A 27,760-nucleotide genomic window follows, 5' to 3' on the forward strand; every position below is an offset into this window, starting at 1 on the left:
AGAACCTGAATCAGCTTTGATTCGTTCGGCCTCCTCGCGCAGATGGTTGGTGTGCTCCTGCTCCATTTTCTCCATCAGTTGCTTCTGTTGACTTTCCAGATTCTCCCACTCTGTAACAAAGAACTTTTTTATTTCATTCATCTCTTGCTCAAGACGGCGAATCATTTGTTCTAATTGCTGTTGTAGTTTGAAATGGAGTTGAGTTCGAGCCCAGTGTCCCTCAAAAATGTGCATATCAGTAGACTTGACAGACTCAGAATTCTCTGTTAAACTATGTTGTTGTTGCTCAGTGGAATTCTGTGCTGAAACTTTGTCTTTTGCACATGGGTTGGTCTTACAATCATCAGTTCTAGAGTCTGGGCTGATTATCTGCACCGAGTTCTCACTCTTTATGGCTTTTAGCGAATGCCAGTCCATATTTATGTTTCTAAACCACTCCCGGCCTAGTAGTGGTGGACCTTCCTCCGGTAGCACATATAAGTCCATTATTTGACTTCCTTCGCCCTTGTTGGCCACTGCAACCTTTATTGTCCCGATGGGGTACACTCTCTGCCCCGTGTAGGTTGTCAATATAATCTCCGTATCCTGTAGGGGAATATGTTGGAATAACCTTCTGTAATCTTTCTTATTCATGACCGACAATGCCGATCCAGTGTCCAATTCCATTTTTACTTGGACTCCTTCTATCTGAAGAGTAACCCAAATTGTCTGGAGGTCTGCACCCTTACCAACGTTGAGTACCCTTAAGCTAGCCAGTTCAATACTGCTTAAGCCAGCCAGTTCATTACTGCTAGCGTCTGAATCGGACTCCTGTTCGGCCACCTTGTGTACTTTTGCGTATTTTCCTTGCGGTGACTTCTTGTTGCTGGTCTTCTTCCCTGACCTGCATACTCTAGCTATGTGTCCAAGCCTACCACAAGTTCTACATTCTTGGTTTTTAAACCAACACTGGTTCTGATCATGCGTTGTCTTTCCACAGCGATAACATTTGCCAGAACTCACACCCAATTTGTGTGCACTGAGCTCCGGTGACCGTAGCTGCATTACTGCCGTGCCTCTCGCTGCGGCTTCGTGTGCTGCTGCCATAGTGACCGCCTTCTCAAGCGTCAGCTCATTCTCCTCGAGCAGTCGCTTTTGTGTATCCTGTTTAAATAAACCACACACAAATTTGTCTCATAGTGCATCTGTCAGTCCCGTTCCAAACTGGCAATATTTCGCTAATTTACGCAATTCCAGCAAATATTCAGCATTGCTTTCATGCTGTAGCTGCCTTCTGTCGTAAAATTTAAATCGTTCCGCTAGCATCAGCGGCGTGGGGTTTAGATGATCTTTCAGGACAGTAACAATCTCATCGAACGTCTTATCCGCCGGTTCATCTGGTGATAACAGGTGTTTCAATTGCCCGTATGTCTTCGCACCCATTAAATTTAATAATGTTAGAGCTTTATCTTGGTCACGAATTTTATTGGCCTTACAATAATTTTTTACTCTTTCAACATATATGGCCCAATCTTCGAGGTCACTATCAAAGGTGCTAATATTCCCGTGTTTAGGCATTGTAGATTTGCAATTTCTCAGATTTTATTTACTTTACTTGTTATCAAAGATGGTGGCTTCCCGCTCTTGCCGTCGTCCTCCGCCCACAAAATGGCGGTTTTCCCGCGCTTGGCGGTCTTCACTCGTCCCCCGACGCCGCCTCCCTTCAGCCCCTGAGTGCGGCCCTTATCTTCCGATCGCGATCGATGGCCCGCGCTTTTCACCGCGGCTCTCGCGCCTTCAATTTCTGCAGCCGCTGCCCTTTCAGCCCGAGTGCGGCCCTTATCGGTGGTTGCGATCGATGGCCCGGCTGCGCCCCTCACTTCAAAGCGGCCCGGCCCTTATCTGCCGATCGCTATCGCCCTGTACCTCTCTCTTCCCCCAGCCCTGTCTTCTACTCCGGTTCACAAGCTGATGGAGGCTTCAGGGTCCTAATGCCTGTCGCTTCCAGTGGGGTGGTGTGGTTTGAAACCTCTCTTCAACTGCCGTGGAATAACTGCCGCAGGGTAAGAACCTGACTCGTCGCCAGTGTTAAGTATGTGTATTGTATTGAACAATTAACACAAAGACTTAAACGTATAACTCAAACAGGTCTTTACTAGTTGGAGGTAGGGACTATACTGAATACAAGATTACTGCACAGTGCTTATATACCGGTGTGTTCACCCCCGGTATTACGTCTACAGCAGCCTGAGAAAGTAGTACATCTCTTAAGGTGGAACAGGCTTAAGCTCTCTTAAGGTGGAACAGGTTACATACACAACAAAACCGGTCAACTGTGTCAAATGCCTTGCATACCATCAACAAAAGCTGGTCCATTGAGCGTATGCAAACGTGTCTGTCTAGCCTGTTCAGATTTAAATTCAGATTGATATTGGTTGATAAATTCCTTGAATCACATGTCCGATAAAAAATATTTTTTGCTCCAATTACATTTGCTGCAGAAGAGAATGCTCAAATAGAACAGTATTTTTAAGTAGGCATTTGCAAGAAGTTTAAATGTTAAATGGAAGGAATGACAACATGCGCAATCCATGTAGCTTAGCCTGTCAATTAGATCCATGTTCAAGGGCTGCACAGACCACTTCCCTCCGACCTTATCTGTGTCTGTTGGATCAGAAACTTCCTAGCTGCTTATTTTTTTTTTAGAAGGCTCTATTTGAATCTGTATATATTTTACTCGGTGATGGTCTGTCCCATAAAATAGCTGCTGATTTAGAGTAGTTTTCAGAGCCGTGTGTTGTTTGTGAAAAGCTGTTTGGCAAGTGTTTTAATGTTTGAGGAAGAAGAATTGTGCATCATTTCCATCACAATGTTATTTTCAATTGCATATTCACACAACAGAAGAGTAAAAGGTTAAACACTTCACAAAGTTTATGTGGGTCCCTTTAAGCTGTGTGGTTTGCGGTTTCCTTATCTTATAATCATGTCCTCTAGTTTTCCTGCCCTGGTTCAGCACAAACAATTTCTACACTTCCACCCAACTCGTCATGGTGTTACAAACAAGGATGGTGTCCCTTCCAATGCAATCTGATTTACATCCAGCGGAGATTTTGTCCAGATAAGTATTTGCCGATTCAAGACCAGTTTTCACAAAGTACCCACTCCCAAGTATATGATGTTATTGCTTACCAAGAAATCAAGAGTTTGTAAATGTAAACAAAAATGTTGGATTTGGTTGGAGCTGTTTAGGGGGTTAGACTGAGATTGGTGGATGTGGATAATAGAATATGGTTTTGCACCCACCACCCTTCACGTGGTACATTTAAAATATCAGCCACTGGGAACAGCTTAGTGGAGGATAGGCACTTCTCCTTGGGGGTGAGAGCTGCAAAGGAAAATATTGAGGACAACTCACCGCTGACTGTTCATGTGCACCTTCTGGCAACTTGTTTAAAGAAGATGGAAAGTATTCCCCCTTTCTTTAGAAAAAAATAATAAGCATGCCATAAGTTTCATTGACAGTTAAGAATGAATGTCAAATTTAATGCTGCCATTGAGAGCCTTGTGGTAGCCCACGCTACTCTAAGGACTTTGCCCATGGTGAGCTTTCCCATGTGCCCAAAAGCAGCACCATAGTTGGAGAAGAGCAGGGCATGACTTCAAACTAGCCTTGCAGAAGCACCTGATCCAAGAACCATGCTTCTGGCTAGGAAATCAGCATTCCCCACTTACGGTGCCATTTCAGCCTACGCTATTTGCTATGGGGCAGTCCCTGTTCGATTTGCAACGGGAGCAACTTTGAATGGAAGGAGACCCTATCCATGCCAGGGATAGAAAGAAAGACTTGCATTTATATAGTGCCTTTCGCAACCATCAGACGCCCCAAAGCACTTTCCAGCCAGTGTAGTCACTGTTGTAATGTAGAAAATGCAGCAGCCAATTTGCACACAGCAAGCTCCCACAAACAGCAATGTGATAATGACCAGATCATCTGTTTTTAGTGATGTTGATTGAGGGATAACTATTGGCCAGGGCACCGGGGAGAACTCCCCTGCTCTTCTCCAAAATATTGCCATGGGATCTTTTACGTCCATCTAAGAGAGCAGACGAGGCCTCGGTTTAACATCTCATCCGAAAGACAGACAGATTGATGTTTTCACTAGAACAACAAAGACATTTATAGAGCATCTATTATTTTCTTCCATAAAAAAGGGGAAGTACTTTGAACAGAAACATACTCCCAACAGACTTGCCTTCTTCTTTGAGCATAGCATCATCAGGAGCCACAGGATGGATCATGTGCCTAGCATCTTGTTTTATTGATCAAAATAACCCAGTGTGTTATCATACAGCAAGAGCTAAAGTGAAACTTACTGCTAGCATTATGTTTAGTGGCAATAATATATTTACTGTCCTACTTTATTCTCTTTGTACGTGTCTATTGTTGCTATTTAGTCATCTGTTCTGTTGCTATTCAGTAAATAACAACTTTCATTTATCCAGCACCTTTAATGTGAAAAATGTCCCAGGGTGCTTTGCTGTAAAGGAAATCGAAACTGGATTGCAAGCCAGGAAACGAGACATTAAGAGGGGTGACAAAAAAGCTGGTCAAAGGGATGGGTCGTGAGAAAGTTTAAAAGGAAGAGAGAAGCAGAGAATCTTAGGCAGGAAATTCCTGCGAGTAGGGCCCAGGCAGCTGCGTGGAAAGGACGGATGTACAAGAGACTAGACTCCGAGGAACAAAATGTTTGGTGGGGGAAGGATATAGAGATGGAGGTGGTTGCAGAATTTGAGTGGGACAAGGCTATAAAGGGTTTTAAAGATGAAGTTGAGAATTTTTAAAAGTGAAGATTTCAAACTTACAGGTTTGAAAAAGTGAAATACTGTAATTTTGTTGACATTTTAACTTTTGCCAGATAACTAACGTAGCCTACGAGAAACTGACTGTGACTGGGATTATAAATAAAACATAATGAAAATTGCACAAACAAGTTGGGACTAATGTGCATAGTGCAGTTACACGTAGATTTAATCGATTGACTAGCTGGCTGAAAGAGCAGCCATCCTGCTTGCCAGACCACGTTACCCTGCCTGAACTCGATCTGTACTAGGGCATGAGCCAACCACCATAGAGCTGATCTGTGAATCCTCTGCCACCTACAGTACGATGCCTTGTGCAATAACATGTTGTTCAGTACTTAAATTTTCCTGACTTTTTGCAGAAAGTCTGACAGTTAGCCTCACTCAGAGGAATGACATTTAGTGAATGTGTAATGTCTGAGTAATTAAGTGGCGATGAGTACCGAGAATGTGACGCAAGTCTGTTCCAGCGAATGTTGGATTTTCCATACAAAACCCCCTTCCAAAAACAAGCTGCCAAATTTTGATTGACTAATCTTAACACACAATGACTTAATTTATGTTTCCTATTTTTTTTTTAAATGTTTGGGTTTCTTTTGATATTTTTAGTTCTGTATTGTGGCAACCCAGCCTCTGCCAGTGCTATTCTGTAACTGACCACTAGGGGTGTGAGACAATGGCCAAGGTTGACTCCCATCTCTGGGGAAGCTGCATGGGTTCTATTTGGCATCACTTGCTGGTATGTGCGAACATCAAGAGCTCACTTGTGTTGAGATTTGCTGTTATGCACTTGCATCCTACTGTTCTGCAACTCCAACTCAGTATGCCGCTGGACAAACCCATCATTTAAATGTCCTATTTGGAGAGAAGTCATATATTATTGAATGGCTTGTGGCTGGGTGCCTTGGGCTAAATTTATTCCTGCAGTGCCATGGCTGTATTGCTAATACTATTTGGTATTCAATCTTGTTTTAGCTCCCTATATAAGTGACTTCACAAGATTGCTCCAGCATGTTGCTGTGTGGGGAGCTGGGCAATGCTAATTTTCGATAGATTCAGTGCTAAAGGTATGATGGATGGAATTCTTTGTATCTTCCATAAAAAAGGGGAGTACTTTGGGGAAAAAAAGTCTTTGTTTTATTGATCAAAATAACCCAGTGTATTATCATACACCAAGAGCTAAAGTGAAACTTACTGCTAACATTAATTATACTGGCAATGATATATTTACTGTCCTACTTTATTCTCCCCCCTCTTTCTTTCTCTAGAACAGACGATTACCTTTCTTTCTCCCCCCACCCACCCCCGGCCCCCATCTCTCTTGGACTGCGACCAAGTGTGCATTCTTCATGTGTAAATCTAGACCATGAATGTTCATAAGCTGTTCTAATATGGATTGCATCACAGCTGAGCTTAATCCGGTCTTCATCCAATGTCCAGACGTACACACATTCCAGATAGTAATCAGAAGCAGGAAACCTGGATGATTTGCCCCCTCCCCAGCCTAGGGATGTACTAGCACTCTCGCCATCACCCCAGTTGAGATCAGCTAGATCAACACAGATCAGACATGAAACCTCGAGCCTTCCTGGCCGAAATGGCCCAATGAGACACTGAATGATGCATTTGCTAATCAAGCCATCAATGGTGAAATGAAGAGAATTGTTAAGGTGGTGCCTGGATCTCCGAGCACTGTTGTAAACAAAAGCATTTGAGGCAGTTTTCAGTGGCACTATACTGCTAATCTTATCCTTAAACTATAAAATGACACAAGCCCGTGGAATTATGCTGCTGTTAGATAGCATAGAGCAGAGTCCTAGGCTTCCCAACAGGAGGGAGAGAGTTATTTTCTGGCTATAATTGGGAACTTTCCAGCAATGCGCCCTCTTATTTTTTTTTTGGTGCACGGGCCCTTTAACTGGCTGCGCAGCCCATTTAAATGTTTTTTCTCCTATAAAAGCCAGTGCACGGCCTGCGCGGGAGCTCCAGAGCGCAGTGCGGCCGCACAGGTTAACGGGAACACTGCCTCCCAGTGGCTGGTTAGTGCAGCTCTAGCAGAAACCCGGGGCTGTTACCTGCTCAACTGTAAGTCATGCTCTTCATTGTTAGACAAGGAGAGGCTGAAATAAGCATCTTACACTCTCCAATATCCCCCACCCCATCCCCAAGTGTACTGACATAATTGACTTTTACCACTGAAATGCAGTACGTTGCTTGCTGTATTGGTGTTAACATCAGTGCAGTTCATTTTAAAAAAAAGTGCATTTGCTTGTTGGGGAAGAATGTTAGTTACAATAACATGCACAAAGATTTGCAGGTGATTTAATTGTATTGTGCTGTACATAAATCCTGGTTAAGTGGCTACATCCCACAAGATTAGGGCTCATGGGATTGGGGGCAATATACTAGCACGGATTGAGGATTGGTTAACGGACAGAAAACAGAGTAGGAATAAACAGGCCTTTTTCGGGTTGGCAGGCTGTAGCTAGTGCTGCAAGGATCAGTGCTTGAGCCTCAGCTATTTACAATCTATATCAATGACTTGGATGAGAGGGCCAAGTGTAATGCATCCAAGTTTGCCGATGATGCAAAGCTAGGTGGGCAAGTAAGCTGTGAGGGGGATGCAAGGGGTCTGCAAACTGAGTGGGCAAGAAGGTGGCAGGTAGAGTATAATGTGGGGAAATGTGAAATTATTGTCTTTCATAGGAAGAATAGAAAAGCAGAATATTTTTAAATGGTGAGAGACTAGTAAATTGTTGGTATTCAGAGGGATTTGGGTGTCCCTGTACACAAGCTACAGAAAGTTAACCTGCAAGTAATTAGGAAGGCAAATGGTATGTTAGCCTCAATTACAAGGGGGTTGGAGTATAAGAGTAAGGAAGTCTTGCAGCAATTATACAGGGCTTTGGTGAGACCACACCTGGAGTATTGTGTACAGTTTTGGTCTCCTTATCTAAGGAAGGATATACTTGCCTTGGAGGCGGTGCAACGAAGGTTCACTAGATTGATTCTTGGGATGAGGAAAGATTGTGTAGGATGGGCCTATATTCTCTGGGGTTTAGAAGAATGAGAGGTGATATAATTGAAATGTATAAAATTCTTTGAGCACTTGACAGGGTAGATGCTGAGCGGATGTTTCCTCTGGCTGGAGAGTCTAGAACATGGGGTCATAGTCTCAGGATAAGGGGTCGGCCATTTAGGACTGAGATGAGAAATTTCTTCACTCAGCGGGTTGTGATTCTTTGGAATTCTCTACCCCAGAGGGCTGTGGATGTTCAGTCGTTGAGTATATTCAAGACTGAGATCGATAGATTTTTGGACATGAAGGGAATCGAGGGATATGGAGATCGGGCGGGAAGGTGGAGTTGAGGTCAAAGATCAGCCATGATCTTATTGAATGGCGGAGCAGGCTCGAGGGGCCGTATGGCCTACTCTTGCTCCTAATTCTTATGTTCTTATTCCCTTACATCGTTAGTTGCCACAACAGAATAACAATATTGCTGACTGCTGTGTAGATTCTGTCAAGGCTACATGTTTCTCACTTCATGTAAATGGACATATCAGGTTACCTTTTGAGAATGAGCTACTAAATATTTGGAGATTTTTGTTAAGTGATTGCGAATTGTTAAATTTGGCAGAGGAACATTAGGGCCAATGTTAGCTGATTTACTCGTTGGCAGAGCTGCACAGAAGCTAAGAGGAAGCAATCATTTGTAAGCTAAACAATCTGAAGAAGGGGAGAAATGTGTCTGAATCCATCTGGTTATCGGCCCAGGAAAATCCAAAAGTGCTATCTTTGTTTCCTTTTAATGTCACATTATCACTGCACAAGAATTAAATACATGAAGGCTAGTTGATTTCTAACTGACTTGCTGTAACATACTGTAATCGTAATGTTTTTGTCTGTTGCCAGGATCTACAGCCTTATTGCGATTTCCCTGAAATCATCAACGTCAGCATCAAGCAAGCAAGCAAAGATGGCTCCTCAGAAGGCAGAATTGTCACCATAAACAGACAGGACAACAAGACTTTGGTAAGGGTGGTGTAATACAGAGTGTCATATTTAAACCTGCAAGTTTAAGGAGGGACAGTCACTGGCTGGACCATATACAAGGGCCGCTCCTGGACCTACTGATGAAGGCTGAAATCTACTTGTGCTAAATTGTCAAACCTGTCACTGGATTGTGGCCAAAGAGCAGTTTGGCAGTTCTGGTGCGACTTACTGGTCAGCATGTCTAAGCCTCAGTTAAAGACCGTAAAAAGACAGATAAAGACAAGGAACTGACCAGGCTAAAAGTATTTAACTTAATTGGAAAACAGAAGCTGAAGCTTAAATTTGAATGACACTGGTTTCTCATAAAATGATGTAATCACAAATTGCAGCCGGTGAGATGGAGTCTTCAGAATCCTTGCCAAAACTGAAAATTAAGATGCACAAAGGATACAATGAGACTTCACAATGTAACTGTGTCAGTTCTGTGCTATACTACAGACCAGATTTGAACTGATGCCCATCTAATATAAGTTCTGCAGCAATCACTCTGATTAAAGATTTTGCTGCTTCTCTCCTTTCATTTCAGAGTATATACTCCCAAATTCTGCTGATCTTTCCAAGAGTGACTGCACTCATCAGTCCCTTTTCACATTTAATATGAATTCTGCTGGACCCCATTTTGACTTTTTGTGCCAGTTAAATTTGATCTTTAGGCTTATAGTTAGTCTTTTTTCTTTTTATATTTAAATAAGTAACTCCGTAGCGATAACTCGATAGAGACTGGTAAAAAGAGGGAGTTGGCTCCCAATCAGTCTGAAAACAGTACTAGAAAGTAGGCAGTCTGCTAATATATTAGCTTATCTGCTTGCTTTTATTGTTACAAGGGAAGGTTAAGGAACTTGCCTTGCTTCCCTTGGCAAAGAAGTGACTTTGAGATGATGCAATTGAAGTTTTCAAGATTACGAAGGGGATTGACAGGGCTGATGCAGGCAAATTGTTCAGGATGGCAAATGGCTCCCAATACCAATGGGCACAAATGACTAATGAGAAAGCTCGGTGTAAGAAGGGAAGTAAGGTGAGGGGTGGGGTGCTTTTTCACACAAAGGGTAATGGAATTGGGTTCAGCTCTACATAAATAATTGGGTTTCAGAGACTCCTAGTGTGAGAAGAGGCTGAGGGATATGTTGAAAAGATGGGTAAGTATAGTGGGGGATTAATCCATGGAAAACGAGCTAAATTTATTGGGAATAATTCTAAAAGTCGCCAACTAAGATCAGCAGCGGAAAAGCAAATACATGGGACGCAGCAGGGTAATCAGTGAGCATTCAAAGTACTTGCTGTAAAATCCAGTTCATAAGTTGTAACCTGAACAAGTTTTGATGACCAACAGGCGTAGATTGTGACTTGTTTAAGTAATTCAGGTTCATGCTGGAACCCCTTGTGAACAGAACAGACCCATTTCTGTGTGGAGGCTTTCACTGCCGTACACATGCGGGTAGTGGTACAGACTGAAGTACCATTTCGGAGTAAAATGAGTGCTGTGCCGCACATGGATAGCAACAGAAATAAACACAGATCGCTACATTTATTTCAGGGAAAAAGTAATGGTGGACAAAAGTGATGTGGTCTGCTGACCTGATCACAAAGTAGACTCAACTGTAGCCTTCAAAAGGGAATTGGATAAATACATGGAGAAAAAATTGCAGGGCGATGGAGAAAGAGCCGGGGGAGTGAGAGCAACTGGATCGCTCTTCGAAAGAGCCGCTGCAGACTTGATGGGCCGAATGGCCTCCTTCTGTGCTGGACTATTCTGTGATTCTAGTGAATAAAATCTTTTGAAAGCAATTGCTAAACTTGAGCGTAGAGGAGTTTTGGTGAAGATATGTCATCACATATTGGAGCAACAACACTTCGGGACCATAGTGGCGAGAGGAAGTGGGCAGAGAGTAAGGGTGGGGGTTCCATGTCTCCATGATGCTAAGTTCCCGATCCTTACTACGCTACAGTAGGAAGGTGAGACCAAAAGGGGGGAGTGGTGGGGCCATGTTCATTTGTCTCTTTTCCCAGCCAGCTGAGAGCAGCATTAATGAATGCTTGGCAGTAGATTGCCTGCTAATCCCTTTGGCGATGTGCAAAATACAATTTGGGAAGAAAAGAGGGGGATTTCACGGAAAAGGAAAATTCTAGCAGTCGTCTTCTACTCCGATCAGAAAAGGAAAATTCTAGCAGTCGTCTTCTACTCCGATATGAAAAGAAAGTAGTGCAGCTTCCAATTGATGTGAGCTACACCATAAAGGTACGAAATGAAGGAGCTTTTCTTGGTACTTCGCATAAATGCTTAGAGCATAATTTACTCTGAAATAAGCCATTCAGCTCCCATGGATTATTGATCACTCACAGGACCCAAACTATAAGAGAATACAATTGACATTATATTCTCTTGATAGCCTGGATTTTACGGTCAGCAGCGAAGTGATGGCGCCCACCACTGACCTCGAAGAAAGCTTCCCACAAAGATCTTGCGATCTCTGTGGCGTGGATTTCACCTCTCCCAACGTTCATTTGAATCTGCCGCCAAGTCAAGGGGCTGTCCTGCATCAGTGGTCTCATCAAGCTGGCTAAGCAGCCAATCACAATGAAGAATTCTCAGCCAGCAAACCAGGAAGTAAAAAGCAGGTTTTATCCTTCACTTTTTAATCATTTTATATAGAGTGAAATGAAGATTGGGACACACACACATGGGATTAAGGTAAAAGCTGAAATATCATAAACTTAAAAAAACATGGAATTTTTGGCATTCCACAAATATAAAATTAGTTTTTCAGGGCCAGAACAGTTGTTCAGCAGTCAGTACGCCATTAAAAACTCTTTCAACAAGGCTTAAGTTTTTCGGGGGATTTTAACAGCGATATTCCAGCATAAAAGGGTAAGCTTTCGTCAGTTCAGTGATTTGAATTGATTGCTGGGCACTGCGGTGTTCAACAGTGGAGCCTGTGGAGAAACCTTGAATCACTGACGGCAACTTCTGGATTTCTGCGTTTATCTGCGCATGTGTGGACTCCAGAAGTTGCCATTAGTTTCAAAGGAGTAATGATGGCGAACGCTGACAATTTTGTCGACATTACTACTGCAAAATCCGGGCCATGGTATTTACACTTGGTTGAGGTTTCCACCTTTCACCAAGTCCAAAAATGAACATGGGCTAGGACAGAGCAAGATCGTGACTTTGCGATCTGGTGTTTGCTGATGAACAGGGTGGGGAACCTAAGTAACTTTGATAGCATACAAGACAAGAAATAAGTGTAAAAGGTACTTACACTTTAAAAAGAAGTCATTTGGGGGATGATTTTCTCTGTTCGTTATCTATAGTGGAATTTTAAAGTGTTTATAGAGTAAATTTTCCCATTTGGTGCCCAGTTACATTTTAGAAATGACTTGACCACTCTCACATAAAACAATCCAAAATTCAAAATGTGGAATTTCTACAATTTCTGGTTCAGTTGAGTGATGGTATATTAATTCTGTTTTCACTATGTTCTTGTTATATGGTGTTCAGCTTTTTGGCTGGTAATCCAAGTGATTTATGGAGTTTTATTTTGTCTACTGTGGACTGCGTGTGTTAACTATTTGTGGGCTTGCAAGTCATTTTCATCTTCAGCAGAAGTTAGATTTTAAAAAATACTATGCCCTAAAGTTTTAAGAAATCAGCTAAAATTGGTCAAAAAAGCAATTGTTTGCATTCGTTGTGAAGGTTGATGCTATACTGCAGATTTTTACAGTAGATCGAACATCTCCTGCTCCGTACCTTGGATGACACTGTATGTGTTTCACTGATGCTGAAATAAAGCGGTAACTTCAGTGAAGCCGTCTCAATACGGAGAAAATATACTTGTTAAAAAGCTGGCACTTTTTTTTCCTGAGGTAAGGAGTATCTCAAAAGAGTTCACTGCCCCAAACCTATAGTGTTCTGGTTAAAGGAAGAAAGAATTTCTATTTATAGATGCACTTTGCAGCCAATGAAGTGTTTTTGAAGTGTAGTCAAAAATGTACGGAAACGCAGCAGCCAAATTGCGCACAGCAAGCTCCCACCAACAGCAATGGGATAAAAGACCAGATAATCTGTATTAGTGATGTTGGTTGATGAATAAATATTGGCCAAGACAGCTCCCCTGTTCCACTTTGAATAGTGCCATGAGATCTTTTACGTACACCTCAGAGGACAGATGGGGCCATGGTTTAATGTCTCATCTGAAAGACGGCACCTCTGACGACACTCCCTCAGTGCTGCACTGAGGTGTCAGCTGAGATTGTGTGCTCTTAAGTCCTGGAGTGGGGCTTGAACCAACACCTCTGACTCAGAGTAGTGGGTGCTTTGTAAACTGGTTTATTTCACTTAATTAAAAAAACATGATGTCCAAGAACCTTTAAAGTAAAACATTTTTTTGAGCATGAGAGAAATGTGCTGAATTTCCGTGGATTCCCAATGGTTACAAACTCTTCTGTTTAGGTTTTAGATGCTGTTGCTTCTGTGAAGACCCATATTTAACACTGTGCATCATGATATTCAGTACAACCATTTTGTGTGTGAACGCTGTAATGGGAAGTTTTTAAAAATGTTTTATCCTGGTTTAAATATGACATTTTCTGCCGATGATGATAAATAACTGAGAACGCTCTGAATAACAAATAACTCCCTGCCTAGCAACTATCTAAGGCTGACCAAGTCTGTTCGCAACCCTGGTGTCGTATTTGATCACGAATTGCGCTTCCTACCTCATATCCGTTCTGTCACTAAGACCGCCCATTTCCACCTTCGTAATATCGCCCATCTCTGCCCTTACCTCAACTTATCTGCTGCAGAAAACCTCATCCATGCCTTTATCACCTATAGACCTGACTATTCTAATACACTCCAGGCCAACCTCTGCCAAAAACTCTGCTGCCTGTGTGCTAACTCACACCAAGTCCCGCTCACCCGTCTCCCCTGTGCTTGCTGACCAACATTGGCTCCCAGTTAGGCAAAGCCTTGATTTTTTTAAATTCTGATCCTTGTTTTCAAATCCCCTCATGGTCTCACCCCGCCCTATCTCTCTAATCTCCTCCAGTGCCTTAGCGCGAAGGAAAAATAGAAGTGTAGCTATTTTTAATATGTTGTGAGGCTTGTGCTTGACCGCAACAAAACAAGCATTGCAAATGATGCCTGATGATCTTGCTTTGACAAGTTATGCCTCATTTGGCACCAGCTCAGTCTCGGTTTCTAAGCCTGTTGGTGTCAGTGACATTGGGTTTCGGGTGATAGGTGCTGGCACGTTCTGGCTCCCTTGGTCTAGCCAAGTGACGACCACATCAGAGTTGCTTGCTTCCTTCAACAGAAAGCTCATCACTACTTCTTTAGCTCAAGTCGAGGGGGTGCGGATCACACGTGTTTACCAGAAAGTATGTACTGCTTTGTAAACTTTAACCCCTTGCAGAACTACATTGCAGTTGATTGTCATTTCTGAAATGGTCACAAGATTATTCAAATAACATACTTAATTTCGAAGTTCTATTCATTGTTTTAACTTTTATTGATGTCATTGGGTATGATTTTGCATTCAGCTGTGCCAGTTGTACAGGCACAGAACGAGTACACGGGGTCAGAAAATTGGACCTGCAAGCACATGAGGTATGTTATTTGCCCATTTTCTTCTGTTTGTGATTTTATGGCTGACTTTTTTGCGTGCTCCAGAATTTATGCAGCAAGTTTTAAGATACCAAGGAGGAAAAATTTGGTTGCTTTGTGCCCTAAGAGGGCGCTAACGGGGAGCAAAGCAACTAGCGCCCGGGTGCAGCGCTGCCAATGCCTCCCGCGAAATTCAGCGGGAGGTTAGCGGCGGCGGTAACTGTTAGCGCCCCGCCGCCGGCGATGACGTCATCGCCGGGCACGGCGCCACGGCCGCGATCTTCGGTAACTCCCCCTAACTTATCACCGGACGCAATGTCCGACTGGACCAGGAGGGCCTACCTGCAGCCGGGGTGGCGCTAATTAAAGGCAAGGTGCTGGGTGGCCATTTTTGTTGCTGGCCGCCTGCCAGCACCTGCCCGGTTTGCCGTCCCCGGCCTTCTGTGAATTCCCCCTGCGGAGTGCCGGCTGCGCTCCATGAGCCCGGCACTTCTCTTGGGTGCCGAGCACTTTTGCCGGCACTCCGATCCCCGGTGGCCCAGCTGGGCCCTGGGTCACGCTGCGCTTGGCCCCTCCCCTTTAAGAAGGGGAGGAAGGCCTGCAGTATCGCGGCACATAGCACCGCAATATTCCCTCTTAGTGCCCCAAGAGGGAGGCGGGGTGCTTCCAGTAGCGCCCCACTTCCCTCTTGGGGTGCTGCCACTCAATTTTGGTCGTGGGGGCGCTAATTTTTCCGGGACGCTAAAAGTAGTGCCCCGACGGAGTTAGCGCCCCAAAGGGGCACGACTCAATTTTTCCCCCCTCGTTTTTTGTGTCGGGATTATGTTTATTTGCCTTCAAATCCATTTTAAATGGACACGAGAAGCATCATGGAACTCTTAAAGGGGAGTAGACTGTGTTGTTGCTTTTTAGTTGCAGCGTTTATAGTATCTTTTCAATACTATATTTTTAATTGAAGGGTTTTTTTCAAAATTTGAAGTTTTTAATCAACACTCGGAGGGCATCTTCAAAAAGATTCAAACTTGATGCGGCAAGTGTTTGCAATTGGTTACAATCCAAGCCGACTTCCATACTTGCCAGAAGTTGCTGATGTATGGTGCATTACCCGTGTGCCTATTCTTCATGTGTAAAGGTAGAACGTGTCAGTGGGCTGTTTCATTGTGGCGAGCCCGATCCTGTCCTGAGTGAACATTTACTGGATAGTGATTGAGAATAGGAACCCCGGCTGCTTTTTTACATTGAATCATAGAAATTTACGACACAGAAGGAGGCCCATTGTGTCCGTGCCAGCTGAAAAAGAGCTATCCAGTCTAATCCCACTTTTCAGCTCTTGGTCCGTAGCCCTGTAGGTTACGGCATTTCAAGTGTACATCCAAGTACTTTTTAAATGTGATGAGGGTTTCTGCCTCTACCACTCTTTCAGGCAGTGAGTTCCAGACCCCCCACCACCCTCTGGGTGAAAAAGTTTCTCCTCAAATCCCTTCTAAACCTACGACCAGTTACTTTAAATCTATGCCCCCTAGTTATTGACCCCTCTGCTAAGGGAAATAGGTCCTTCCTATCCACTCTATCTAGCCCCTCATAACTTTATACACCTCAATCAAGTCTCCCCTCAACCTCCTCTGTTTCAAAGAAACCAAACCCAGCCTATCCATTCTTTCCTCATAGCTAAAATTCTCCAGTCATGACAACATCCTCGTAAATCTCCTCTGTACCCTCTCTAGTGCAATCACAACTTTCCTGTAATGTGGTGACCAGAACTGTACGCAATACTCTAGCTGTGGCCTAACTAGTGTTTTCCTCCCTCCTTCCCAGCTCTTGGGCCAGTTGTGGTAACCTGCTCTAACTTGCCACAGATCAGCATTCAAAACTGAGACCTTTACGATATGTATGGCTCAGTACAACGCCAGACAATGCAATTTAACTATTGCGAGTCACTGAGGGAGCTAGACAGCCCTTTACTAGCTAAAGTGTGCGTTCAGTTTGAAATTGCAGTTTTGAATATGTAGCTAACCGCAGCATTCACAATGAGTTCAGGCTGTAGAGGCTCTGGAACTTACACGATTACTGACCACAATATGGTGGTGTTGATAATAGGCGTTTGTTGGCTGGAAGGAGGAGTGTGCTGAAACAGGATGGTATGCAGAATAACAAGAGAATTCCACTCTTTATATAATCTCGTTCAGTTCCAGCTTGTAAATCTCAGGACTACTTCTTAACACCCAGTGCTTGGCAGGCAGATTTTCTGGTTATTTCTGCATCCTAACAATAGAGTTGCAATGCAGCAACCGCCAGATGTATGATCTAAATCCACTGTAACTTTGCAGCTAACTTGTAGCCGTATTGCTGTCTGAATAGTGAGTGTGAATTAGGGCCAGGGTTACTCCTCCTAAAATTTCTCTCCTAAATGGGTGAGTAAAACTAGCTCAAGTTCCCATGATGGAAAGCGATAGTTTCTCGGTGCTTTGTCTTTTCTGAATTTCTGCTGGGAAATATGGAGGCACGGCATCCGGATAGCTTTGCAGTGTGGCGTGTGATAGAGTTGAGGCTGGCAGAACACAAAGATAATTCGGTTGATATTTCTACATGTGGTAATCCTAAAATACCATTGAAACTTTCTTACTGAACTGTTATCCATGTAGGTCAACTCAATTAGAGTTCCTTATCCTTGGATTTGCAATTCAGCACACTGCCTTGTATTCTACAAAACAACAATCGTGCTTTATCACCTTGATACACAACACTCTCTCCTGGACAGTATACACAATGCTTTTGTAGCTAGTATCTACCCGCATAGAATAGCTTGGCATGTCATAGAGTCATAACGGCACAGAAGGAGGCCATTTGGCCCATCGAATCTGTGCCGGCTCTCTGTAGAACAATCCATTCAGTCCCATTCTCCTGCTCTATCCCCGTAGCCCTGCAACTTTATTTCTCTCAAGTACCTATCCAGTCTCCCCTTGAAAACATTGAATGTCTCCGCTTCCACCACTTCCGCCGGCAGCGAATTCCAGGTCATCACTTGCTGCGTAAAAAAGTTTTTCCTCACGTCCCCCCGTATCTCTTGCCCAAAACCTTAAATCTGTGTCCCCTCGTTCTTGTACCATCAATTAGTGGGAACAGCCTTTCCCTGTCTAGCCTATCCAAACCTGTCTTAATCTGTACACCTCTATCAAATCACCCCTCAACCTCCTTTGTTCTACTGAAAACAAATCCAGTTTCTCCAACCTGTCCTTGTAGCTAAGATCCCCCATCCCCGGAACCATTTTGGTAAATCTCCTCTGCACCCTCTCAAGGGCCTTCACATCCTTCCTAAAGTGTGGTGACCAGAACTGGACGCAATATTCCACTTGTGGCCTAACCAGCGCTTTATAAAGGTTCAGCATAACTTCTCTACTTTTGTACTCAATACCTCTATTTATGAAGCCCAAGATCCCATATGCTTTCCTAACCACTCTCTCAATATGTCCTGCCACCTTCAGGGACCTATGCACATTAACTCCCAGGTCCCTCTGTCCCTGCACACTCTTTAAAACTGTGCCATTAAGTGTCTATTGCCTCCTTCTGCCAAAATGCATCACCTCACACTTCTATGTATTAAATTCCATCTGCCACTTGTCTGCCCATTCTGCTAGCCTTTCTATGTCCTGTTGCAGTCGATTGGTATCATCCTCACTGTTTGCCACACCCCCTGATCCTCATTCACACCTGAGGGTTAGGAACAAAGTTCTGCATCTGCGCACCGCCAGGGTTCTCGTATGCTTTAATCAAGTATACTACCATGTGGTTGAATTACTGTTTTAACTATCAGATGCGCAAATTACTTCACCTGTCTTGCTACCCAATAAAGGCATGTTTTGTGCCCTAATAATTGCGTCAGGCTGCATCGTCCGGTCTTTTCCCTCAGTTCTGCAGCTCCTTCTGCTCTGTTGGCTATTTCCTTTATCAACCCATGTGCTGAGCAGACATATGACCTATGATCGAGCTCATCTTTCTTAATCTGCCTGCTAACTCTTTCACAAACAGGCTCCTGTCTGTACAGCAGTGCAGTCAAGAGGCACCTCCTAAGTTTAGTGAGGGGGAGCATCATTTAAAGGTAGAGAGCTTATTGTGTGACAATGTCTCCACCTCGAGTATTTTCCCGAGATTGCATAGCCAGGTTGTGATGGCATCCTTGACGCAGCTTTGTGAAGTACATGATGTAGTTCAATCAATATTTTCTTGGCGCTTCCAGCTACAAAGGCTCTGGTTGAATATCTAGTAGTGTTCAACATATTGTTTGCTGTCTCCAGTAAGTTTTTATAGTTATATCTCCCATTTTAATTTGTATTTTCTGTGTCTCTTCTGCTTTTCCAACTGAAATGTGTTGAATAGTAAAACTGTCTGTGGGAGCAGGTGTCCGGTTGTCCACGTAATTTGATTTGTAAGTTTGCTCGTGGCATTTTCTTTCCCTGATCTCTTCAGACTTCAATTTTGCATACACCTGGTGTACAATGACTAATGACTTTATTTTGTACACGCACTGGTTCAGTCTTGTAGTGCACATCCTGCAATCCAATCTTTGAATCACAGATGCAAGAAGTACAGTATAAACTGCAGGTTTAAGTTTGCAGGGAAAAGGTTGTCCCTGTGATGATTTTGATTTTCTGGTGACATTTTTTGAGTAGCCTGGTCAACCGTTTACACAAGCTGTTTGGTTCATAGAAAACTTGGCATCCATGGTTGGTGGTTAGATGGGTGTTACTCCTGGTGCCACTGGCATACGATCGTATAAAGGACGGGAACTCTGTATCTCAGAATAGCCCCGCGTGTAACTTTTCGTGGAGGTATCTGAAAGGTGTTATATTGAGGTGTATAAGATAGTAAAAGCTATGGAAAATATAAATGCAGGAAATTACTGCCAGCTAAATTGCAAGGGGACAAGCCAGTAAATGGCAGATTTAGGACAGGTAATGAAAAAGTTCTTCTTCAGAGAAATCAGTACATGGAATAGACCTGGATAGAGTAGTGGAGGTGAAAACATAGAATCATAGAATGGTTACAGCACAGAAGGAGGTCATTCGGCCCGTCGAGCCCGTGCCGGCTCTCTGTAAGAGCACTTCAGCTAGTCCCACTCCCCCGCCCTTTCCCCGTAGCCCTGCAAATTTTTTCTTGTACTTATGCAATTCCCTTTTGAAAGTCATGATTGAATCTGCCTCCACCACCCACTCGAGCAGTGCATTCCAGATCCTAACTGCTTGCTGAGTAAAAAAGTTTTTCCTCATGTCGCCTTTGGTTCTTCTGCCAATCACATTAAACCTGTGTCCTCTGGTTCTCGACCCTTCCGCCAATGGGAACAGTTTCTCTCTATCTACTCTGTCCAGACCCCTCGTGATTTTGAACACCTCTATCAAATCTCCTCTCAACCTTCTCTGCTCTAAAGAGAACCCCAGCTTCTCCAGTCTATCCACGTAACTGAAACCTTTCTTGTAAATCTTTTCTGCACCCTCTCTAGGGCCTTCACATCCTTCCTAAAGTGTGGTGCCCAGAATTGGACACAATACTCCAGTTGAGGCCGAACCAGTGTTTTATAAAGGTTCATCAGAACTTCCTTGCTTTTGTACTCTGTGCCTCTATTTATGAAGCCCAGGATCCCATATGCTTTTTTACCTGCTTTCTCAACCTGCCCTGCCACCTTCAACGATTTGTGCACATATACCCCCAGGTCTCTCTGTTCATGCACCCCCTTTAGAATTGTACCCTTTCGTTTATATTGCCTCTCCTCGTTCTTCCTACCAACATTTTTCTTCCTACAACACTTTTCTGCGTTAAATTTCATCTGCCACGTGTCCACCCATTCCCCCAACCTGTCTGTGTCCTCTTGAAGTCTCTCGCTATTCTCCTCAATGTTCACTATACTTCCAAGTTTTGTGTAATCTGCAGATTTTGAAATTGTGCCCTGTACACCCAAGTCCAAGTCATTAATATATATCAAGAAAAGCAGTGGTCCTAGTACTGACCCCTGGGGAACACCACTGTATACCTTACTCCAGTCCGATAAACAACTGTTCACCATACTCTCTGGACAACCTGGAATCATTTAAGAAACAGTTGAATACTGCCAGATGGGGAATGGTCTTCCTCATCCATAAACATCTTCTGAACATTGTAATCAATTAACTCGACAACATATTGATATACCTATCAATTCGTCCAATAAAAAGCGACGAGTTAGGAACGTAACTAAAGGTTTTTATTGACTAAATAACAGAGCCCACCCTCGTGGGTGATCGGGTCCAACAAGGAGGAATACCAGCCAGTCGACTACCTTTATACCTGGGCAGGTAGGTGGAGCCATGGGCGGAGTCGGAGGTGGTCAGCCCAGGTATAACAGCGCGACAAGAGGCGACCTCGTATCGTGATACAACAGTGATAACGGTGATAACAATACAACAGTGATAACTATAGTGTAACGATAAAAGTGGTTTACCACATTCACCCCTTGTTTAGATTTGAGTCCGGCGGGGTGAAGTGTACTACCAGTTCTGGTATGTCAGTCTGTCCGGAGGCCTCGTAAGCCTCTCCGATCGTCGCAGCGGCGGTGCTGCATTATCCGGTGTTAGTGCTGGTGTCTGCGTGGTCGGCGAAGGCTCGTGGGGTTCCGGCATGCCGTCTACCTGGGCTGGAATTGGGGGGGTGGTGGGGGGGGGTAAAGGTGGTGTCTCCGGAGTGCCCGAGGGTGCGAGGTCTCGTAAGGAGACAGTGTCCTCCCGCCCGTCTGGGTAAGCCACGTAGGCGTACTGGGGGTTGGCGTGCAGGAGGTTCACCCTTTCGACCAGGGGGTCTGTTTTATGGGCCCTCACGTGCTTTCGCAGCAAGACGGGCCCCGGAGAGGTCAGCCAGGTTGGTAGAGTGGTTCCCGTAGTCGACTTCCTGGGGAAAACAAACATTCGTTCATGGGGGGTGGCGTTAACGGCAGTGCAAAGTAGTGACCGGATGGAGTGCAGCGCTGTCGGGAGGACTTCCTGCCAGCGGGAGGTTGGGAGGCCCTTAGACTTTAAGGCTAAGAGGACGGCCTTCCATACCGTCGCGTTCTCTCTTTCCACCTGGCCGTTCCCTCGGGGGTTGTAGCTGGTGGTCCTACTTGCTGCAATACCTCTCGCTAGTAGGAACTGACGGAGTTCCTCGCTCATGAAAGAGGAGCCCCGGTCACTATGTATATAGTTTGGGAACCCGAACAAGGCGAAGAGGTCGTTCAGGCATTTAATGACCGTGGTACTGGTCATGTCTGGGCAGGGGAAGGCAAAGGGGAAACGGGAGTACTCATCAACAATGTTGAGGAAGTACACATTACGGTCAGAGGACGGGAGGGGCCCCTTAAAGTCGATGCTCAGGCGCTCGAAGGGGCGGGTGGCCTTGATCAGGCTTGCTCTGTCCGGCCTAAAGAAGTGCGGTTTGCACTCGGCGCAGGTCTGGCAGTTCCTGGTTATGGTCCTGACCTCCTCGATGGAGTAGGGCAGGTTGCGGGCCTTAATGAAGTGGTAAAGTCTGGTGACCCCGGGGTGGCAGAGGTCGTTGTGGAGGGTCTGAAGTCTATCACTTTGCGCGCTGGCGCATGTAATTCGTGACAGAGCATCGGGGGGTTCGTTCAGCTTACCTGGCCGGTACAAGATATCATAATCGTAGGTGGAGAGCTCGATTCTCCACCTCAAGATCTTGTCATTCTTGATTTTGCCCCTCAGCTTGTTATTAAACATAAAAGCGACCGAACGTTGGTCGGTAAGGAGGGTAAATCGTTTGCCTGCCAGGTAGTGCCTCCAGCGTCGTACCGCCTCCACAATCGCCTGGGCCTCCTTCTCGACCGACGAGTGTCGGATCTCAGGGCCCTGTAGGGTCCTTGAGAAGAAGGCCACCGGTCTCCCCTCCTGGTTAAGGGTGGCGGCTAGGGCGAAGTCGGATGCATCGCTCTCGACTTGGAAGGGGATGGACTCATCCACTGCGTGCATAGTGGCCTTGGCAATGTCTCCCTTAATGAGGGAGAAGGCTGCGCACGCTTCCTCCGTAAGGGGGAAGGATGTGGACTTCATGAGGGGTCTGGCTTTGTCCGCATAATTGGGCACCCATTGGGCATAGTAGGCGAAGAGCCCCAGGGTTCTCTTAAGTGCCTTAGGGCAGTGGGGGAGGGGTAGCTCCATGAGGGGGCGCATTCTTTCGGGGTCGGGGCCGATGAGTCCGTTCTCTACTACACAGCCAAGGATGGCAAGGCGCGAGGTGTTAAACACACATTTCTCCTTATTGTAGGTGAGGTTCAGCCGTTGGGCTGTACGGAGGAATTTCTCCAGATTCACGTCGTGGTCCTGCCGGTCGCGGCCGCAGATGGTGACGTTATCTAGGTAGGGGAATGTGGCCTGCAGTCCGTTCTGGTCAACCATCCGGTCCATCTCCCTTTGGAAGACCGAGACCCCGTTGGTGACACCGAAGGGGACCCTAAGGAAGTGGTATAGGCGCCCATTCGCCTCGAAGGCGGTGTACTGGCGGTCCTCGGGGTGGATAGGGAGTTGGTGGTAGGCCGACTTAAGGTCGATGGTCGAGAATACGCGGTATTGTGCAATCTGATTGACCATGTCAGATATGCGGGGAAGGGGGTATGCGTCCAGCTGGGTGTATCTGTTTATGGTCTGGCTGTAGTCGATGACCAGGCGATTTTTATCGCCGGTCTTAACGACCACGACCTGGGCACGCCAGGGGCTGTTGCTCCCCTCGATGATGCCCTCCTTCAGGAGACGCTGCACCTCAGAGCTAATGAAAGCTCTGTCCCCAGCGCTGTACCGCCTGCTCTTGGTAGCGACGGGTTTGCAGTCGGGGGTGAGGTTAGCGAACAGGGAAGGTGGCGGCACCTTGAGGGTGGATAGGCTGCAGGTGTTACGCGGTGGGCGGTTTAACCTTCGCTGGTTGTCGACTGTGAGTGGGGGGAGGGGTCCACCGTATGCTAGGGTTACACTTTGGAGGTGGGATTGGAAGTCCAGCCCTAGTAGGACGGCAGCGCAGAGCTGGGGGAGGACGAGGAGTTTAAAGTTTTTATACTCTGTACCCTTAACCGACAAGGTCACAGCACAGTAGCCGCTAATGTCCGTGGCGTGGGACCTCGATGCCATCGAGATTCGGTTGCGCGTTGGCAGGACAGGGAGGGAGTAGTGGCTCACCGTGTCTGGGTGGATGAAGCTCTCCGTGCTTCCGCTGTCGAACAGGCAGGTCGTGGCGTGGCCGTTTACTTTGATGTCCATCATCGACTTGGACAGGTGGTGTGGGCGGGCTTGATCCAGAGTGACGGAGGCTAGCGTGTAGGTAAGCGAGTCGTTGTCGTCTGCGGGCGAGGCGGTCGTCGGGTCCGGGGGCCCGGTGGCAGTCGGGCGTGGTGGGTAAAATGGCGTCTCCCACGAGGTAGGACAAAATGGCGGAGAAGATGGCTGCCCCCATAACTCACATGAGGCACTATTGGGGTCGGTTGCCTTGATCAAAGATGGCCGCCCCCATGACTCACGTGTGGGGATACTGGCCTCAGTTGCCGTGAAAGAAGATGGCCGCCCCCACAGTTCGCATGAGGCACTGCTGGCCTCTGAAGATCCGCTCCTGCAGGCCTTAGAGAAATGGCCTTTCTTCCTGCAGGTTGTGCAGGTAGAGTTCCTGGCTGGGCAGCGCGACCTCGGGTGCTTCTCCTGGCCGCAAAAGAAGCAGCCGGCGGCCCGATCGCGGGTGCCCGATGTCGGAGCCGGTACCGGGGGTGGCGGGCCCGGTCGGGTCCGGGACGCCGACGCTGAGGTAGGTCCCGGGGGCGGCGCTGCGAAGGGTATTGCGGTAGGGGTCGGGCCCGAGTCCCAGGGTCGCGAGCAGTACCTGGAAAACGCCTCCTGGTCCTGATGGGCCACCTCCAGGGAGAGAGCGAGGGCTTCAGCTTTGTCCAGGTCGAGGTCTTTAGCTTCAAGCAGTCTTTGCCGTGAGTAGTCGGACCGTAGGCCTTTCACAAAGGCATCGCGGATATTATCTTCCGTATTTTCAACAGCCGTCACCGCTTTAAAGTCACAGTTCCTGCCGAGTGCTCTTAGCGCCCGTAAAAATTCAGCTACAGACTCTCCTGGCTGTTGCGGGCGGGATCTTAGGAGGTGCCTGGTGTACATGTAATTTACCGGGCTGCGGTACTGCTGTTTCAGTAGGTTGATAGCGGCCTCGTACGTAGTCGTGTCCTGTATGAGTGCGTATACTCTCGGGCTCGCTTGGGCGTTCAGAAGTCTTAGTTTGGATCTCTGCGGGGCGCCGGATTCTTCCAGGTAGGATTCGAAGCAGTCCAGCCAGTGTTTGAAGTTGAGGGCTGCGTTTGCTGCCTGTGGGTTTAGATCCAGGTACGGTGGTTTGAGGGCTTGCAGCCAAGCCGGCTGGTGTGGCTGTGCTTCTGGGAGGGCTTCTGGCTGGCCAGTAGTAGACATCTTTAAAATTTAGTCAATAAAATTGATATACCTATCAATTCGTCCAATAAAAAGCGACGAGTTAGGAACGTAACTAAAGGTTTTTATTGACTAAATAACAGAGCCCACCCTCGTGGGTGATCGGGTCCAACAAGGAGGAATACCAGCCAGTCGACTACCTTTATACCTGGGCAGGTAGGTGGAGCCATGGGCGGAGTCGGAGGTGGTCAGCCCAGGTATAACAGCGCGACAAGAGGCGACCTCGTATCGTGATACAACAGTGATAACGGTGATAACAATACAACAGTGATAACTATAGTGTAACGATAAAAGTGGTTTACCACACATATTAAAGCTACTTCCACATGAAGCGCTCGCTCTTCTTTCCATTAGAGATATTGGGCAGGATTTTCATTGGGCCGTGGAGGCGGGATTGGAGGCGTGCGGGTAGTTAAAATTGCAAAAACTGGCGGGTGGGCCCGACCCCGACTCCATCCAGCCTCCACGTAATTTTCAAAATGTTGTGTCTAATGGTCCCGACTCCAACAGGCAGGATAGGCCGTTAAGGCCCTTAACAAGCACTAAATTGCCACTATAATGCCATTTTGAATGGCCTTTGCGATTTTAACCCTTTTCCCACATGAAACACGCCTGGTGGGAAACACGACGGTGAAACCTGACGGGAGCACAATTGGATTGCTGACTATCAGCTGCAGGTAAACCATTAAAGAGGAGATTTGATCAGCCATCATTTGCAGGTGGCAGGACTTTGTAGTCTCAGGTCTGGGGAAACTTTTAGAAGGCATAACCACAGCTGTGGAAGTTTGGAGACTGACACCCATCGCCAGTGTGACCTCCTGGGAAACCCCTCTCGCCACCTTCACTGAGCGCTTCCTCAACTGAGGCATCTACCAGAAGCATGGGAGCCATTTATTTCCTTCCCTTCTGGATATTAGATGAGGCCCAACAGCAGCAGCAACAACAGGAGCGCCAAGCTGATGCTCACCCACCTGAAGCTGCACAGGCCAGAAGGGGCCAGCGCTTGGAAGCCCGTCGGCGCAGGAGATACCCCCAAAACAGGGTCAGCTATCTCAACATGTCTGAGCAGCAGTGCCAAAGGCGGCTCCGACTTTCGTGAGAGGTAGTGGATGACATCTGTGCAATGCTGCAACAAGACCTGCCAGCCAGAGGACCAGGTGGACAACCCTTACCAGTGGCCATCAAAGTCACCACCGCACTCAACTTTTTTGCCTCAGGCTCATTCCAGGGATCAACAGCAAACATCAGTGGCATCTCCCAGGCGGCCACACACACTTGCATCACGCAGGTAACCGATGCCCTCATTGCCCTCACGCACAATCACATCCATTTCACCAAGGATTGAGCAAGTGCCACAGCGCGTGCAGTTGGATTAGCTCATCTGGCAGGCTTTCCAAGGGTGCAGGGCATCGTTGACTGCACACATGTGGCCCTTAAGGCACCCCATCGCAATCCACAGATTTATGACCCTCAGAGAAGAAATTCCTCCTCATCTCAGTTCTAAATGGGGACCCTTTATTCTGAAACTATGCCCCCGAGTTCTAGATTTCCCCACGAGGGGAAACATCCTCTCTGCATCTACCTTGTCGAGCCCCCTCGGTAGCTTATATGTTTCAATAAGATCACCTCTCATTCTTCTAAATACCAATGAGTGTAGGCCCAACCTGCTCAACCTTTCCTCATAAGTCAAACCCCTCATCTCTGGAATTAACCTAGTGAATCATCTCTGAACTGCCTCCAATGCAAGTTTATCCTTCCTTAAATAAGGAGACCGAGTTTTAGGTGTTGGCTGCAGTTGCATATTTTTGCCCTCCATCTGGGAATCTGCATGTGTTAATCTTGTGCGCCATCTTGCATTTGCAAGGGAAAGCAAGACTGTTCACAAATTTCAGTACAGATCTATCTGGGAAGGATTACCTGCTTCACTGGTTTGCAGTCTCGCACTGGTTACATCTCTGGAAGTATTACTGATTGTGGTGTTAAGAGCTATTGTGAACTATGGGGCACTGTGCTGCTTGATGCATGATGGTTACTTCATGATATCCTCAGGGCCTGCACTAACCTTATGCTGATTTTTTTTCATCATCTGAAGTAATTTTGGGGCCCTTGTTATTCAGTGAAGGTCAACCTGTGGAATGTCTCTGGATTTATTTTGCTTGTTTCAGTTCCATCTGACCTTAGGGGCGGCATGGAGGGAGAGAATTATTTTCCACCTTTTAAGGAGATAATAAAAACTGAAATTCACCAACCTACAGGAAGTGTTGTATGTTCCTCCATCTCCAATCCTTCAGGACCTCCTTTCTCTGCTTTAATAGTGCATTTTAAACTCTAATGACCTGTTGCGGCTCTTCCTTACACCAGTGACTAGTTCTCCATTTTGACCAAATAGATTATTGGAATCATTTCCTCTAGTTGTTTTTGAAATAACAGTTTTTGATGACAAATAAATGTTAGACCCGTTATAAAAGTTCTACTCGTTAAATACAGCATCTTTTCAAACACTTTTCTCTAATGCTGAACCAGATGTCCTGTAAGGGTCAGCGTCAAAATCCTCAACCTACGTCAGCCAATATACTGCAATACATTACAAAACTCGGTGTTCACGTTCAGCTTTATTCACAGTGATAATAATGTTTTAACCTTTGAAAATTTAATTGTGATCCTATTCATAGATAAAAACAGCTCAGACTCTTAACTTGTTCCACATTCTACTGTGCTTTGACTAGCCCGGGATCAAAGGTAGGGGTATCTACTGGCCAGTTCCTGGGTAGTGAAATTTTAATTTGC

At 46.0% G+C, this 27,760-nt stretch overlaps 2 protein-coding genes across 6 annotated transcripts in view; one reads left to right on the plus strand and one right to left on the minus strand.

The window, feature by feature from the left end:
- dnah6 (dynein, axonemal, heavy chain 6) overlaps positions 1-27,760 on the minus strand; it is a 1,317,984-nt gene that overhangs the window by 1,198,045 nt on the left and 92,179 nt on the right. The window lies entirely within an intron of this gene.
- The window catches only part of LOC147124821 (tyrosine-protein kinase JAK2-like), a 414,008-nt gene that overhangs the window by 325,072 nt on the left and 61,176 nt on the right, over positions 1-27,760 (plus strand). For all 3 annotated transcript variants that reach the window (XR_015079093.1, XM_085993603.1, XM_085993613.1), the window contains one exon: positions 8,753-8,872. Coding sequence is in view for 2 of the 3 variants with exons in the window: in XM_085993603.1 (XP_085849729.1) it covers positions 8,753-8,872 (120 nt within the window). In the remaining variant the exon portion in view is untranslated. The remainder of the gene's footprint in view (positions 1-8,752; positions 8,873-27,760) is intronic.

The sequence above is a fragment of the Somniosus microcephalus genome, chromosome 1, assembly GCF_052327205.1.
Source record: "Somniosus microcephalus isolate GS21.2 chromosome 1, FLI_Smic_1.0, whole genome shotgun sequence".
Taxonomy (NCBI): Eukaryota; Metazoa; Chordata; class Chondrichthyes; order Squaliformes; family Somniosidae; genus Somniosus; species Somniosus microcephalus.